The 16,529-nt window shown below is 57.9% G+C and overlaps 2 protein-coding genes, 2 long non-coding RNA genes and 1 other non-coding gene across 5 annotated transcripts; 3 read left to right on the forward strand and 2 right to left on the reverse strand.

Moving 5' to 3' along the window:
- Nucleotides 1–337: 337 nt before the first annotated feature.
- On the reverse strand, nucleotides 338–2,780 carry LOC121667659. Its single transcript, XR_006017132.1, has 3 exons — nucleotides 2,272–2,780; nucleotides 1,897–2,006; nucleotides 338–1,231 (listed from the first exon to the last, which is right to left on the reverse strand). It is a non-coding gene; the product is annotated as an uncharacterized LOC121667659 (long non-coding RNA).
- An 8-nt stretch (nucleotides 2,781–2,788) lies between these two features.
- On the forward strand, nucleotides 2,789–8,374 carry LOC121667658 (acidic proline-rich protein PRP25-like). The gene is made up of 2 exons (XM_042034536.1): nucleotides 2,789–4,047; nucleotides 7,447–8,374. Exons 1-2 carry the CDS (start codon nucleotides 3,254–3,256, stop codon nucleotides 7,490–7,492), a joined length of 840 nt encoding a protein of 279 aa, XP_041890470.1. The 5' UTR covers nucleotides 2,789–3,253; the 3' UTR covers nucleotides 7,493–8,374.
- On the forward strand, nucleotides 7,766–7,839 carry TRNAR-UCU. Its single transcript has one exon. It is a non-coding gene; the product is annotated as a tRNA-Arg (tRNA).
- Nucleotides 8,375–8,643: 269 nt separating the features above from the next.
- Nucleotides 8,644–12,245, reverse strand: LOC121667643. The gene is made up of 2 exons (XR_006017130.1): nucleotides 10,198–12,245; nucleotides 8,644–10,076 (listed from the first exon to the last, which is right to left on the reverse strand). It is a non-coding gene; the product is annotated as an uncharacterized LOC121667643 (long non-coding RNA).
- Nucleotides 12,246–12,275: 30 nt separating this feature from the next.
- LOC121667642 (glycosylated lysosomal membrane protein) lies at nucleotides 12,276–16,119 on the forward strand. The gene is made up of 6 exons (XM_042034515.1): nucleotides 12,276–12,389; nucleotides 13,269–13,526; nucleotides 13,746–13,928; nucleotides 14,044–14,262; nucleotides 14,331–14,608; nucleotides 15,234–16,119. The coding sequence occupies exons 1-6, from the start codon at nucleotides 12,318–12,320 to the stop codon at nucleotides 15,400–15,402; spliced, it is 1,179 nt and encodes a 392-aa protein (XP_041890449.1). The 5' UTR covers nucleotides 12,276–12,317; the 3' UTR covers nucleotides 15,403–16,119.
- The last annotated feature ends 410 nt before the right edge of the window (nucleotides 16,120–16,529 follow it).

Below are 16,529 nucleotides of genomic sequence, written 5' to 3' on the forward strand. Positions count from 1 at the left end.
ATATCAGTGAGAAGCTGTGCAGCCAGGGAGAACTGGCAGGGCTGAGAGTTTCATACACACACACACACAAACATGTATATACACATACAGATAGATATTTATTAAAAGGGAAAGGAATCCTTGCAGTGGCATTGCAAATCTCACTGGCTGCAGATGCTAAAAGGGTCATTAAACATCTGGGAAAGCTTAGAATCCCAGACTTGTTTGGGTTGAAAGGAACCTTAAAGGTCATCCCATCCCATCCCTGCCATGGGCAGGGACACCTTCCCCCACCCCAGGCTGCTCCAAGCCCTGTCCAACCTGGCCTTGGGCACTGCCAGGGATCCAGGGGCAGCCACAGCTGCTCTGGGCACCCTGTGCCAGGCTCCTGCCACCTTCTGAGTAAAGAATTTCTGCCCAATATCCAATCTAAGCCTCCTCTTTGTCAGTTTGAATCCGTTCCCCCTTGTCCTGTCAGTGAATTTAGGAGAGGCAGGGTAACATCACCCAACATTCCCAGCAGAACAGGAACGATGTGAGCCCTAGGCTGGGGCATGGGGGGCTGTGGAGAGATCCTGCCCCTTCCCATGGGGCTGCCAAAGCCTGTCCAGAGCTGCTGATCAGGACAACCCTCCAGAGGATCTGGGCTCCTTGCCAGTGTCTGGCTGCACTGGCCCGTGCCAGTCCCAGCTGTGGAGTCCAGCCTGGGTCTGGATGTGCTGCTGAGGCCCCGTCAGCAAAGAGCCCCATCCCTGCTCCGCCCGCTGCTGCAGCCCTGGCTCATGTTTATTCATCCCATTAAGGTGTTTCTATTCCTCCAATCCGAGAATTATCCAGGCAAGATGACAAAAAGCACCTGCTAATATTAAGCATATAATTATGACAAGGATATGATTGGAGTGAGGAGGTGCTGGTGAGTCTCAGAAAGGGAACTGGGTTGGACCTTAAGCTGCTTTTAGGCCTCGTTTGAAGTTACTGGAGGGATCTGTGTGTTTATTTGTATTTTCCACTAATGGGGGTTTTTATCCTGCTCAGCTGGAGGGAGGAACAGCGGGAGCCTGGCGGGGCTGGCTGTGCTGGTGGCCTTTCTGCCTGTGTTGATTATTGTGGCTCCGTGTGAGTTTGTGTGTGTTGGCAGCATGGGCTCAGCCTGTCCCCAGCACAGGGACGTGGAGCCTGGGCTCTGCAGGATGCAGCAAATCCAAACCCCCATTCCCGTTCCCCCTGGATGCTCGTGCTGGACTTGGGGAACCTAAGGGACAGCGAGGAGCAAAGGATCAGGTGGCTGCACGTCCTCAGGAAATTCGTGTTTGTTGTGGATGAGCTTTGCTTGCCCCGGCAGATCACTCCCTGGGCCAGTCTGTACTTGGAAATCTTCCATAAACTGCCCCAAAAAGGGGTTCAGAGATGCTCTCTGTGACCCCCCTCACCGCAGGGCTGAGCTCTGCAGGCAGGGAGCGCCTTTCCCTGTGCTGAGCCATTCCTGGGCTCCTTCAGCTGCCTGGTCCCGGTCCCTGGCTGAGGAGCAAAGCCTCCTCCTCTGGCTCCTGAACCTCCCGGGCCATTCCCCACAAAGCTCCAGAGCCCAAATCCCGCTCAGTTCCTGCCTTTAACACGCTTCACTTCGGGCAGGTCAGAGGGGACTCTCCAACAACTTTGGACCAATCCCTTCGTTTTGGCTGCAGGAACAGCCCAGCGAGGCCCTGGGTAAACTGGCCCCACGGGCCTTGCGATAACCCTGTTTTATTTTCCCAAACCTCCCCGTTTGGCTGGCCCTGGACCTCTCATTCCAGCTCTGCCTGGAGCTTTGTTTGGGATGAGAACCACAGAGCAACAGTGGCCCCGAGTGGGCATGGGGGACAGAACAGCCACAGCACGAGGGGAGGAAATTAATGAGGAAATTCATTACAGACTCACCATAAAGCTCTCTACGGTCAGGGCGTCCCTGGCACGGGTGGAAATCCAGCCCTGAACAGGAATTTGGGTTGCGGATCTTCAAAGACTCTTCCAGCACGGCTCAGGCGGAGCTGGAAAGGGAAAGGGGAGGTGAAAGAGCAGTTCAGCCTCTTCTGGCACAGTGTCACCTGCAGGGACCTCTCCTGCCATCGGCAGAACCCCAGGGCAGAGGGGACACCCAGCACCCACCCAGGCTCTTGTGGTCATTTGTCCACCCACGAGTGCCACCAGGCTCTGGTCCTACAAACCATCCACGAGAGGTTTTGGACACCTGTGAGCAGCCCCTTCTTGTCGGCGCCCTCCGAAGTCACCCCATTCCCATCCCTGGGCTCCCACCTTCCCTGGAGGAGAGGAGGAAGCGGTTCTGCCGCTCCTGCTCAGCACCAGCAGGGCCGTGGCTGCCGAGGGAGAGGGAAGCGCGGAGTTAATCACCTTCATTACCAACCCCGAGCCTGGAGTTAGAAATTTAAAAGTCAATTTGCACGGGAGAGGTGTGGTATGGGCAGGGCTGTGACTGAAACAGCGCTGTCGTGTGAGCTTTGCTTTCCAATCTCCCAGGAATTAGTGAAACTTCCATGCCTCTGACATCCTTTTGGACCCGTATTTGTGGTGTCCTGGATGTGACTGGGCTGGGGGTGCTGCCAAAAAGCAGTTTGGCCTCAGGGGCATCCTTGGCAATGTCTTTTCGGGGGGGAAAGAAAAAAAAAAATCACAATTCTTCATCTTCTTCCCCACGGTCCGGTGTAAGCAGAGCAGAAACTGCCGCACCTTCCTCAGGAATTTATGGGATATGGGGAAGGAATTCCGCCCTGGGAGGGTGGGGAGGCCCTGGCACAGATTATTCCGTGGATGCCCCATCCCTGGAAGTGTCCAAGGCCAGGCTGGATGGGGCTTGGAGCAGCCTGGGTGGATTCCGAGCCCATCCCAATGGATCCCAGTGAGTCCTAGAAGATCCCAGCAGATTCCAGGGGATCCCAGTGTGTTCCAAGGGATGCCAACAGATCCCTAGAGGATCCCAGAGGGTCCCAGTGAGTTTCAGCAGATCCCAGTGAGGCCCAGCAAATCCCAGCATCTCCCAATGGATCCCACCAGATCCTAGTGGGTTCCAGCAGATCCCAGTGTGCCCCAGTGGATCCCAGCGGGTCCCCATGGGTCCCAGAGGATCTCAGTCTGTCCCAGAGGATCCCAGCATCTCCCAGTGGATCCCAGCAGATCCTGGTAGGTCCCAGTCGGTTCCAGAAGATCCCAGCATCTCCCAATGGATCCCAGCAGATCCTGGTAGATCCCAGTGAGTTCCAGAAGATCCCAGCATCTCCCAATGGATCCCAGCAGATCCCAGTGTGCCCCAGAGGATCTCAGCGTGTCTCAGCAGATCCCAGAGGATCCCGGCAGATCCCAACAGCTCCTAGCAGATCTCAGCGGATCCCAGTGGATCCCAGTATCTCCTGGTGGATCCCAGCAGGTCCCAACGGATCCCCGCAGGCCCCGGGGGATCCCAGCAGCTCCCATTGGATCCCAGCAGCTCCCACCGGATCCCAGAGGATCCCAGCGGGTCCCAGCTGATCCCAGCAGCTCCCACCGCATCCCAGAGGATCCCAGTAGGTCCCAGTGGATCCCGGAGGATCCCAGTATGTCCATGGGGATCCCAGAAGGTCCCGGGGGATCCCAGCGGGCCCCAGGGGATCCCAGTAGGTCCCAGCAGATCCCAGCGTGTCCCACCGGCTCCCAGCGGATCCCAGTAGGTCCCAGCAGATCCCAGCAGGTCCCAGCGGCTCCCCGCGGCTCCGGGCGAGCCTCAGGCGGGGAAGGGCCGCGTTCCCCGCCCGGGCCCGGCCCCGCTCCCCCCCGGGCCTTTGTCCGTGCCCGGCCCGGCCCCATCCCCATGGAAACCCGGCCCGGCGGAAAGGGCGGACGGCGGCGACAAAGGAGCGGGGGCGGGACGGGGGCACCGCCGGGCCCGGCTGGGCCTGGAGCCCCTCCGAGCTCCAGAACCCCCGTCCTGCTCCGGGGAACACCGGGGAAGAAACGCCGGGGAAGAAACGCCGGGGAAGAAACGCCGGGAAGCAGCGAGGGGACGGACGGAAAGGCGCCGGAGAGCAGCGAGCCCTCGGGGTGAGGCGCGGCCTGCGCGGGACAGGGGGTGCGGGGGAGCAAAAAACCACCCCGAGTGAGGGGATTTTGTTAAGGGAAACAGGCGAGAGCTGAAATATTGAGATTAGAAGGTGGCAGGGGTTGGAAGGGACTTTTTTTCCAGCGCTTAAAGGGGCTCCAAGAGCGCTGGAGAGAGACTTTGAGAAAGGGCATGGAGTGTGGGACAAAGGGGGATGGCTTTAAGCTGAGGGAGGGGAGGTTTAGGTGGGATTTTGGGAAGAAATTCCTCCCTGTGAGGGCGGGGAAGGCCTGGCACAGGTTATTCCATGGCTGCCCCATCCCTGGAAGTGTCCAAGGCCGGGTTGAATGGGGCTTGGAGCAGCCTGGGACAATGGAAAGTGTCCCTTCCCATGGTGATCCTGGCTCCCTTCCCACCCAAACCATCCCTCGATTCCTTGAGCAGGGCCAGTGCCCCTTTATAATTTTCCAGTTTGTGGCTGGGATCCAACCAACTCCCCCAAAACATCAGAAAACATCAGCCTCTCTCCACTGCTTTTATCCCTGATGGTTTTTGCTTCAGCTCGTGATGCAAAAATATCCCCTCTGGGGATTAATGTCCAGCAAAACACACACAAATCATTTGTGTGAGGCACTCGAGGTGCTTTTCAAAAGACCACATGCTCAGAAAAGTAGTCAAAAGGTAGAAAATCAACCACTTGCCCAGCAAGTTTTGGCACAGCCACCGACACCAGCTCATGACACTGATGGCAAAAGCTCCCAAAATTGTGTCTGTATCTCACGTGATCGTTATCAAGGGAGCAAAATGCAGGAGTTACTGATAAATGTTTTTTAGATGAGCCCAGTCCCAAAGACTAAGCAAGGCTCAGGCACTGGAGAGTTTGAAAATACGTATGATATGATGGTCAAACCCAGAACAAGACACCTGGCTGCCTTTTGGGTGCTTCTGAAATGGCTTGCAAAGGAAGAAAAAGGCATTACAAATTTAGGGAAAAAATAAGAATATACCTATTGCAAGGAATTGGGGAAGAACCTTCACCATCACACATTTATTAGTAGATTTTTGGCCTGAATCACACAGCTTTACCCTCTGCTTGCTGGCTCTGGCTCTTTGGTGGCTCTTAGAGAATTTTTATTGGGGAACTGGGTGCTTGTACCAATAAAGCCTTGTGGTTGTATTTATATTTATTTATAAAACCTTTCTCTGTGGATACCACAAAGCAGTCCAAGCTGTGATTGGGATTTCCTGTCGCTGTTTCTTTGGGTGTGCAGAGGATTTCTGGATCTCCTGGCACTGCTGATGCTGCCCTGAAGCAGCTTCAGGTGAAGTGGGTCTTAAAGCTCCATCAGTCATAAAATTGCTCAGAGTTTTGTCTTCCCAAAGGCCTTTCCCAGCTGTTTATTAGGTGGTAAATTCTCTGGGTTCACTCTGGGCCACTGCATCCTTGCTCGTGGCTCCTGTTCTTCCTGTCTGCAACAAATGATTTGAGGCTGGGAAGTGACCAGGGATGAGCAGGGGGACAATCAGCAGCTTTTTCACTCCTGACACGTTTCTGTGTGCTGGGGACACGTCCCTTCCCTCTCTGTGTCCAAACAGGGATGTTCTGGCTCAGGACATGCTCCTCCCACAGAATGGGATGCACTGGCCTCCCCCAGCACCAAAACCAGCCTTGTGCTGCTCCCTTCAGTCTGTGCTTCCCAAATTTGTCACACCTGGAAGGAGCAGAGGGACAGTTGGGACCTCAGGGAAGACTGACTGGGTTATTGAAGGTACAGAAACACCTGGCAGGTGCCCCCAGGCCTCCAGAGCTGCGTGTTGGGATGAGGATGAGGCTCTGGTGCTCTCCTGGCAGTGCTGCTGCTCCTCTGGCACATCCCTGCAGCCCCTGGTTCTCTCCCCACTTTCATCAGGCCATGCTCAGACTCCCGGTCCTTTCCCAGGTTTGGTGCAATTAGGGCTGAGGGGAGCTCCAGGCAGGAGGAATGAGGGTTCCTTCAAACCTCTGATTCCGGGGATGTGGCTGCCCATAAAGCCACAGCCATTCTTCTGAGAGTTTTGTGCTATTTAATTAATCATCTCCAGATTTTCTGCTTGCTGGTGACTTCAAAGCAGGCACTTTTGAGGTGCAGCCTCCCAAAATCATGTTGAAAGCTGGTGTCTTCATCCCCCAGAATGAAGGAACACACAGTCACAGGCTGTGGGAGATTTTTCTTCTTCCTTTAGTGCTTTATTCCTTTGTCTAAGATTTTTTTCTATGACATTTTTAGGCACAGCCTTTGCTCACCCTGCAGATGGGTGTTTTCTGGACTTTGAGTTTTCTCCAAGTCCCAGTTTTCTCCAGTGTGATCACAGCTGGTTCACAGAGGGATTTCTTTCAAGGATTATCAATTTAGTGGGTTATCGTTCGCAGCAGGAAGGGTTTTTCTGATAGAATTTCAACCCCTGCCTTCTTTCACCATTCCAAGGTGGATTTTACTTGTCAAGACAACCGTGAAGCTTTCCATGAGTACAAGGAAAACCAAATCCTTTGGGTTTGCATTAGGTGTGCTGAGGTTGTCAGTGCTGTGCCTCTTCTCTTCAGCACCGCACAACTTCACAGCCCAGTCTGGGCAAAAGTCAGGTCCTTGCCAGCCCAGGAGGGAGGCAGGGATTTGGCTCAGGATTGATTCTCTGGGATTTTAGCCTTGAGCACAGAGGTGCCCCAGCCTGAGGCAGGAAGGACAGGCACTGAGGAAAGCAGGGATGCAGCAGGAGCTTGTCCTGTGCAGGTGGAACCCACGTGGTGTGATCTTCACCCTCTAAACATGGGTGTTTGGGGGGGTTTCTCCTCAGTTCTGAGCTTCTGACCGTGGTTCCACTGCGGGGTGAATCTCCTCTTGTTTTATTCCTGCTCTGGGCTCTTCTCCTCCAGCAAGAGCTGCCTGAGGTTGGATCTTCAGGTCGCATTGACCCCAAGGCAAAAGCTCCTCGTGTCAGGGAATTCCTTGTCTTGGATTGCACTTAACATCTCCCCTTTCACGGGAATCGAGGGCGTGCTTGGGAGCAAACAGCAGCCTGAAATTTGTGCCGTTCAGGGATTCCAAATGCGCTCGTTCCCGGCCAGGGCTCTGTGACAGAGTTTGATCAATTGTTAATAGGTCAGTGGCTGTAAATGGACCTTTCCTGTTGTTTTGACATTGTCTTCATTTTTTTTCCCCAACAGAAGAGGCACAGTGTTTCTTCATTAAAGCCTTGATTGACAGCTTGCTGAAAGGGAACCCACGGTAGCTGCTTTTCCTTTCATTTCTCTGCTCAAACCTCAGGTTTTCGGCGTTTTTTCACCCCGACAAGCAGAGCTCCCCTCACCATTGTCAGTGCTCTGAGCTAAATCCTCTTTCATCTTTATCCCTTGGCTTCTGCAGCGAGGAGGATGCTGTGCTGATGATGCTGAGGGAGATGCAGCAATGAACTCTGCTCCAGGATTTAGCTCTGCCCTCAGCCGAGCGCCGGGGATGCTGCGGAAAGGTTGCCAGAGAGGCGGATACCAGCCTGCATCCAGGTTTTTGCTGCGTCCCTGCTGCCGAGCGAGATATGGATCATCCCCAGGATTATTCCTGCCGTGTCCCTGCGGAAGGAGGGGACGCTGGAGGTGCTGCCGTGCCGGGGAGGTGCCGGTGGGTGCCGGACCCTGCGGCGCTGTGGATTTTTCAGTTCTGGAGCCGACGCTCCCCTCACGGTGAGGTCTCTGTGGCGCAATGGACGAGCGCGCTGGACTTCTAATCCAGAGGTTCCGGGTTCGAGTCCCGGCAGAGATGATCTCCAGGCAGGTGTCTGTTTTATTTTAGTGCCATTTCCCTCCCAGGTCCCGATCCGTTACGTTTATAACGCCCCCGAGGGTTTGCATGGGGAGGGAACGACTTTTCCCGGCACGGCTGATGGATGCAACATCCCTGTGCTCCCTTCTCCATCATTTCTCCTCCGTCATCTCCCCCTTCCCTCGTTCCCTTTGGTATCTCCTCCAAGCAGGTGTGTTTAACCCCACGTGTCCCCCCAGTGCTGTCCCAGATTTGATACCTTCTTCTTAATGGGAGTTCTGGTCTCTCCAGTAGGGCCCGGCTGGAGGGCAGTGGGTCAGAAGCTTCTGGTGGCGTTTCCTGGGATAAATGGGGTCATTTTTTTCACAGGTGGGGCCAAAGAAGTGTAGGTCTCTGACCTGAATGTCCACCTTGGTAAATTTGGGTAACCCAATGCTCCCCACCCGGACCTCTGTACTCTGAAATGGTTTTAAACTGCCAGAGGGCAGGGTTAGATGGGATATTGGGAAGAAATTGTTCCTTGTGAGGGTGGGGAGGCCCTGGCACAGATTATTCCATGGATATCCCATCCCTGGAAGTGACCAAGGCCGGGTTGGACGGGGCTTGGAGCACCCTGGGATAGCGGAAGGTGTCCCTGCCATGGCAGGGGTGGGACAGAACAAACTTTAAGATCCCTCCCAACCCAAACCATTCCATGACTCCATGCTCTCTGCACAGTTGCCAGCCCCAGGATACCCTCCCATTGACTGGATTTCTGGTCTCCAGTGGAAAACCAGTCCATCACTGGGCTTGGCTTGTTTCTTGTTCTCCTTGTGGTGTCCATGCAAATGCTGGAAATGCTCAGCCTGTGTGGAGAGCCAGGCCCTGGTGGTGCTGGAAGTTCTGCCCACATGTTCATCATGGCAGAGGTGTCATGTCCATCACATCCGGGGGGAAAGGCCAGAAAATTATTCAGAAAAAGACAAAATACGTGGGCAGTGAGCATGGGACACACCCAAAGGAAAATTGGGTAGGAATGAGGGGAGAAAGGGCAGATTCTGCAGAGATCACTTGTGCCTTCAGCAGATGGAGAATGAAATATCTTCATTTGCATTTTGGGACAGAGGCAGCGAGAAAACTGAGATTCCAGTTTAGCTGTGGTTCCACTGGGAAGGGCTGGAGCTCCTCTTCCCTAGACAGGAGTGTGGAAGAGCTCAGGAGTAGATCCTTGGTGTTACCAGGTGTGTTCTCCTGCTGCTGCTGTGTCTGGGAACCCCAGAGTGCCACAACCCTCAGGTTCAGGTACCCCTGGGGTTCAGGTACCCCCCAGGCCAGGGCAGGTGACTCCTGGGACCCCCTGAATTCAGGCACCAGAGTTGTCCCCACCTGTGTGGGACGAGCTCTGTTCATCACCTCACCTGTGTGAGGAGGACACAGAGCTCCTTGTGTCTCTCAGCTGCATTTTTGGTCTCCCTCGGTTTCTTTTTCAGAAGGTCCTGCAGCTCCTTTCAGCTTTTCCAGAATTTCCATCGCTTCCATAATCTTCCCAAACCTTCAGCTCCCCTCTTATCTCACCAGGTCGCCCTCAGGTGCACTGCCCGTGAGGTGAGAAGTGTGAGGATTCCTGTTCCCCTGCAAAAAGAGAAATTCTCATTTAGAAAGGAAAAAAATCAGCCAAATGTGCTCGGGAAGGTGAGGAAAATGAGGAATTAGTGCCATTCCCTGCAGGACACAAACACTGGCACTCACTCAAGGTGCACCTGGCCTGTCACTGCTGCAGGGTGTTGTTCCCAGTGAGGGAACTCTTTCTGGGATTTTGGCAATGACCACGTGTGCAAACACAGTTCAGAAGCAGTTCCCTGCTAATTATCCCCCATTCCCCATCAGAATCAGGAAGACTTTGCTTTCTGTCCCTGGAACATTCCAAATTCCCTACAAAAAGGATGTTTGGGATGCCCTATGCTGAAGAGGGGGCTTGCACAGAATCTTGTGTTTATCCCTCCAGACCTTGGGCAGCATCAGGCTCCCAGGAATGAATCCCCACCTGGAGGGACAGGGAATTTGTCTACGAGATCCCCAAACCCTTCCCTGTGGGGCCAACACAAGCGGTGGAACAATCCCATGGCAACCCTAGAACTGAGAGAAATGAGGGAATTCTCCCCTGGGAACCCTAGAACCAACAAATACAAGGGAATTCTCCCCTGGAAATCCTAGAACTGGCAAAAAGGGTGGAATTTCTCCCATGGCAACCCTAGAACCTAATAAAACCAGTGGGATGATCCCATAGCAACCCTAGAACCAACAAAAACAATGGAATTCTCCCCTGGTAGCCCTAGAACTGACAAAACCAGTGGAATGTTCCCCTGGAAATCCTAGAACCGACAAAAATGGTGGGATGATCCCGTGGTGACCCTAGAACTGAAAAAGTGGTGGAATTCTCCTCTGGTATCTCTAGAACCAACAAAAATAGTGGAATGATCCCCTGGCAACTCTAGAACTGGCAAAAAGGGTGGGATTCTTCCCTGGCAAGCCTAGAAGCAAACAAAACCAGTGGGATGATCCCATGGCAACCTTAGAACCAACAAAACCAATGGAATTCTCCCCTGGTAACCCTAGAACCAACAAAACCAGTGGAATGTTCCCCTGGAAATCCTAGAACCAAATAAAATGGAATGATCCCATGATGACCCTAGAACTGAAAAAGTGGTGGAATTCTCCTCTGGTATCTCCAGAACCGACAAAACCAGTGGAATGCTCCTCTGGAAATCCTAAAACTGACAAAAAGGGTGGAACATTCCCCTGGCAACCCCAGAACTGTCAAAGACAATGGAATGTTCCCCTGGCAACCCCAAGTCCAACAAAAACAACAGAATGCTTGTTTGACCACCCTAGAACCAACAAAAACTGTGGAATGTTCCCCTGCCACCCCCAAAACCAACAAAAATTGTGGAATGCTCCTCTGGAATCTCCTTTCCCGTGGGCTCTGGAGTGTTCCTCCTGCCCAGCAGGTTGGACACCTCTGCTTCCCCCTGGTTCAGCACCCACCCCAAACGGGGCCAGGGCAGTGACAGGGCTGTGACATGAGGGGACAGTTTGGGGCTCTGTGCCCCTGATCCTTGAGGAATTTTTAACCCTGCTCCTCCTCCCTGCTCTCCCCCCTCATGGCTTCCCAGAGCCACCCCAGATCCAGCACGGATGCGGTGCCTGCAGGAGGGGTTGGGCTTCCCCAGGAGCTCCCAGGGTTTGGGGGTCAGGTTTATCTCTAAATAAATTCATCATTTCTGGCTGTTTGGTCATTTAATGCGTGTGCCGGGGGTGGGGGGTGGAAAACCCCCCAGGCTGGGCACTGCCAGGGGGCTCTGCGGGGTCTGTGCCAACCCCAGGAGCTTCAGGGAGGCCAGGGACAGGTGCTGCACCCACCCTGGGCAGCAAAAACATGGGTAGGGTGGGGGTCTTTGGTGTCCTGGGGGGTGGAGGTGGGGTCTCTCTTGGATTTGGGGGTCTCCAAAGTATGGGGCAGTGAAGGTGAGGAGGTCTGGGGAGCTCGGGGTGCTCATGGGGCGGCGTCTCTGGAGGAATGGAGGAGGGAGTTTCCCCTGTATGGGATGATGAAGGAGGGGGGTCTCCGCTGCCCTCCCTGGGGGATGGACATGGGGGTCTCTGTTGTCGTGGAGGTCTCTGCTGGACTTGGAGGTCTCCAGAGCACGGGGTGGTGACGCTGAGGGGTCTCTGGAGTGCAGGATGCTCCAGAGGCCCCAGGGTGAAGCTTCAGGGACCCCAAAGGCTCAGAAACTCCACGAGGTGAAGTGGCAGGGGGTCTCTGCTGCCCTGGGGATGGAGGTTGGGGGGTCTCTGCTCCCCAGAGCAGAACAGGGGTCTCCCTTGTCCTGCTGGATTGAGGTGGGGGTCTCTGCTGGATGGGACGATGAAGGAGGGGGGTCTGCAGTGTCCTGAGGAGCGGAGGCAGGAATCTGCACAGAATGCCAGGCGGAGTCTGGTGGGTCTCAGCCGCGCTGGCAGCGGAGTGGGGGTCTCTGCTCTGAGGGGTGATGGACACAGGGGTCTCTGCTCTGAGGGGTGATGGACAGGGGGTCTCTGCTGCCCTGGGGGACGGACGGGGCTCGGCGCACACGGCGAGCAGGAAGCAAAACTGCAAACTCCGAGCAGCTCCTGTCTCCCTCCAAACCCGCGATCGCTCCCAAGGGCTCCTTTAACGCGCGGGGCGGTCCCCGGGCAGTCCCAGGGCGGTTCCAGGGCGGTCCCGGGGCGGTTCCGGGGCGGTTCTCGGGCGGTCCCGGGGCGGTTCTCGGGCGGTTCCGGGGCGGTTCCGGGGCGGTCCCGGGGCGGTTCCGGGGCGGTCCCGGGGCGGTCCCCGGGCGGTTCCGGGGCGGTCCCCGGGCGGTTCTCGGGCGGTTCCGGGGCGGTCCCCGGGCGGTTCCGGGGCGGTCCCCGGGCGGTTCCGGGGCGGTTCCGGGGCCGTGGTCGGGGCCGGTCGCGCCATGGCCGCCGGTGCGGGGCTGGCGCTGCTGGCGGCGCTGCTGGCGGCGGCCGGGGCCGAGCGGGGCCGGAAGGTGAGCGGGAGTCGGGGGGTACCGGGGCCGGGGGACCGGGGCCGGGGTGCGGAGCCCCCGCCGCGCTCCCCGGGCTCTCTCTGCGCTCCCTCCGCGCTGCGATGGTGCCTGAGACCTCCCCGTCCCCTCCCGCTCCCCCTGGGAATCTGAGAATCCCGGGAGAGCCGGGTTGGACCTGTGGTCACCCAATCCAAGCCCCTGCCCAGGCAGAGTCACCCAGAGCGGGTGACACAGGGACATCCGGGTGGGTTTGGGATGTCCCCAGAGCGGGACACTCTTCCCGCTCGCCGGGGGCAGCTGTTCCAGGGCTCTGCCACCCTCAGCGTAAAGAAGTTCTTGCTCGTGTTGAGGGGAAACTTTTGGTTCAGTTTTTGGCCTCGGAGGATCCTGTCTGGAGCAGAGGCTGGGCTGGACCCCCCGAGATCCGCCCGGTCGCGCTGGGGCCCATCCTTGGGTGGTTTGGGGAGGGGAGGGGGCTCCCCGGGGCCGCAGCCTCACACCGGGCACATCCCACGTGCGGCTGGAGCTGAGCCCGCCCCTCCCTCCGTCCTGACAGGGACCGGGCTGACCCCTGCCCTGCCAACCATGCGGTGACATGGCCCAGGGCCACCCACCTCTGTCCCTCGTGTCCCCTTTGTCCTAATCCAGTGGGAACAGCATGGCCGTGGGCAGGGAGAGGGCTGTGGGATAGGAAGGGAAGCAGCTCCAAGCTGCTCCCAAACGTCCGGCTGTGAAATGCTGACCAAGCGCGTTGAGCAACACCAGCGCTGCAGAGTCACGGGAGCCGAGGCAGCTCCGATGTCCCATCCTCCCAGGACGCCGGGATTGTCGTGCCGGGCTCAGAGCGCTCCCCAGCCCTGTCCCTGTGCCTGCCTGCAGGTGTCCATGCAGTACAACCCCGGCTGGAACGGCTCCTCCGTGAACCTGCTGCACGTGCGGGCGGCGGGGCCCGGGGACAGCCTGCACTACGTGTGGAGCAGCATCGGGGCCCCCGCCGTGCTGCTGGTGGCCACCCGGAGCCCCAGCAGTGCCCTGAGGGTCAACTGGACCCAGCTGCTCTCGCCCAGTCCTGCCGGAGCCATCTGGATCGACCCTCCCGACAGCGTGGTCTATTCCACGGCCGTGGTCTTCACCAAGGTACTGTGGGGAAAGGGCTGCTCCGGGGCAGCTGGGGCTGCACAGGGTCCCTGGGCAGCTTCCCAGCTCCGGGGAAATCCCCACCATTCCCATCCGTTCCCATCCAAGGAGGTGTCTGTCTCCAGCCTGAGCTGCTTGGCTGAGGCAGGGTTGTTCCCTGGATTGCAAAGCTCCCGTCCTGCTGGTGCTCCCAGCCCCTCTCCCCTTCCCTCCCTGCAGCTGTTCGAGTTCAGCGAGGCCAAGCCTTTGGGAGAGCTCTTCTACCCCACCTATGACCTGTCCGAGTTCTCCTGGGACAGCCTCAACCACACCCTGAACCACACGGCGCTGACGGCCGAGCTCAGCGGGGTCCCAGCCACCGACCCCGGCGGCAGCTTCGCCAATGGCAGCCTGGCATTCCGGGTACGTCCGGGGGCGCAGAGAATGTGGGGAATATCCTGTCCAAAGCCCCTTCTGGAGCGGGAATGCTGCTCCTCAGCTCTGCCTGTGCTGTCCCCCTGACCCGTGTGCCCCGCAGGTGACAGCCTACGAGGCCAGTGGCCGCGCCGGGCGCCTGCCCAGCCTCCTGCACACGGCAGACAGCTCCCAGCTGGAATTCATCCTGGCCGGGGTGGCCCCGCGGGGAAACGGCTCCCGCTTTGTGCTGGAGGTGGCCACGGTGGAGGAGGCGGGGGCAGTGCGGAGGCTGCGCTCGGAGCGCTCCATCGACGATGAGTACACCCCCACCATCTTTGAGGTGAGCGAGGGGTGACCCCGGGCTGGGGGTGACCCTGCTGTCCCTCACCTCACCCTGTCCCTCCCCAGGTGCTGTCCCTGGTAGCCGAGTCCCAGAACGGCAGCTCCACGCTCGGGTTCCTGCAGTGGAAGGCGACGGCCTACGGCTCACGGAGCCCCCGGCGCGAGGACGGCATCCGCTGCCGGGCTCAGGGGCTGCAGGCGGCCAACTGGACCCTGCCCGTGTCCAGCATTGTCCAGGCCTACTTTGGGGAGAGTCTGGGCAGCACCTGCACCATCAGCGCCCTCAATGTGTCCTTTGGGGGAGAGGAGGGACGGGTGTACCAGGAGAAGCGATACCTCAGCTGGTGAGAGGGGTCCCAGGGGTGCGAGGGACGCTCCTGGGCACTAACGATGTGCAGAGGGGTCTGAGGGGATGCTCCTGGTCATTAACAACATGCAGTGGGGTGTGAAGGGTCTGAAAGGATGCTCCTGGGCACTAATGATGTGGAGAGAGGTCTGTGGGGATGCTCCTGGTCATTAATAATGTGCAGTTTGGGGGACTGGTAGGTTGTAGGGTTTCTCTGTTTAGTAACAGTCTCCCTGTCAAAGTCTCGAGTTTCCCCATAATCCTGTAGCAGAGTTTCTTGAGGAGCCTGATCCTGCCCCGTGTGGGATCTTGAGCTGACCCTCTGGGGTGGGAAAGCCCCAGGGATATGTGGGATCTTGGGCTGAATCTCTGAGGTGGGAAAGTCCCAAAAGCCCCAGGGATATGTGGGATCTTGGGCTGAATCTCTGAGGTAGGAAAGCCCCAAAAGCCCCAGGGATATGTGGGATCTTGGGCTGAATCTCTGAGGTGGGAAAGCCCCAAAAGCCCCAGGGATATGTGTGATCCTGGCCTGACCCTGTGAGGCTGCAGAGCCCCAGGGCTCCCAGCCGTGGGTCAGAGCCCATCCCCGTCCCTGCCCTGACGTGCCCCGTGCCCTCCCGCAGGTCGGTGCTGCTGGGCTTCGGGCAGCCCCCCAGGGACACCTTCTCGGCCCTGGTCATCTCCATCACGGCCGTGGCGCTGGGCACGCCCCTGGCCATGCTGCTGCTGGGCAGCTGCCTGGTGCTGCTGGTGCGGAGGAGACGCTACTCGGAGTACGAGCCCATCAACTGAGGGGGCCGAGTCCCACGGAGACCCCTGGGACCCTCCCCATTCCCGGGAATGGCCGTGGCTGTTCCGGGCCTCCAGCGCTGCCGCCTTCTCCGCCTCCCCTCTGAGCCCCGAGGGGACCAGGGTGACACTTGCAGCTGCCCACGCCACGTCTCCTGTGTCCTGCTCCTTCCCACTGCCACATCCTGCGCTGGATTGCACGTCTTCCCCGGTTTTTCCTGATCCATGCAGCCAAGGGAAGCGATGGGGGGGGTTTGGTCAGGGAAATCCCACTCCTCCCAAGGGATACAACCACTGCTGTCCCAGCTGCAGGCCAGGGACTGGCTCCAGTGCCACTTCCAGGGATGCTTGGGCTGGGGAGCAGCACCACTCCAGCTTCCCAGCACATCCCAGCTCCTCCAGCCAGGGCTCACGGACTCCTCCCTGCTCCCACGTTCCTGCTGCGCTGGCCTGGGACGTGAGGGACACCCAGTGCCACGTCACAGCAGCTGCTCAAGCTCAGGTGTGTCCAGTCGGGCCATGGGGGGATGGTCCAGCCAGGATGCTGCTCCTGGATACCCCATGGGGCTGGATCCCAGGTGCTGCCCAGGTGTCAGGAGCCCTGGGACGAGTGTGGCCTGTGGCTGCTCGGGGTTCTCAGAGGTACCTAGGGCTGTGCTGGGTTCTGAGTTCTCCATCACCAACTTGTCTTGAACCAAATAAAGTGGATTTCTAAACACAGTTTCCTGTGGGAATGCTGTACTGGGGCTCCTGGCAGGAATGGGAGGGTCAGCAGGAGCCAAGGGATTCCCTGGCCCTGGACTGAGGTGTGGTGCTCGGGTCAGGGGGGGTTTCCCTTGAGCTGTGGTGTCACGGAGTGTCCAGGGCTGGGGGCTGTGACCCCACTGAGAGGTCACTTGGAAGAGTGACAGAATGATGGAATGTCCTGAGCTGGAAGGGACCCACAGGGATCACCCAGTCCAACCCCAGGCCCTGCACAGACACCCCAACAACCCCACCCTGGGCATCCCTGGCAGCACTGTCCAAACGCTCCTGGAGCTCTGGCAGCCTTGGGAATGTGACAATTCCCTGGGGAGCCTGGGCAGTGCCCAGCACCCTCTGGGAGAAGAACCTTTCCCTGATCTCCAACC

Source organism: Corvus kubaryi, unplaced genomic scaffold (assembly GCF_017639235.1).
Source record: "Corvus kubaryi isolate FWS band 111438036 unplaced genomic scaffold, C.kubaryi_AGA036_p1.0 37373, whole genome shotgun sequence".
In the NCBI taxonomy this organism is placed as follows: domain Eukaryota; kingdom Metazoa; phylum Chordata; class Aves; order Passeriformes; family Corvidae; genus Corvus; species Corvus kubaryi.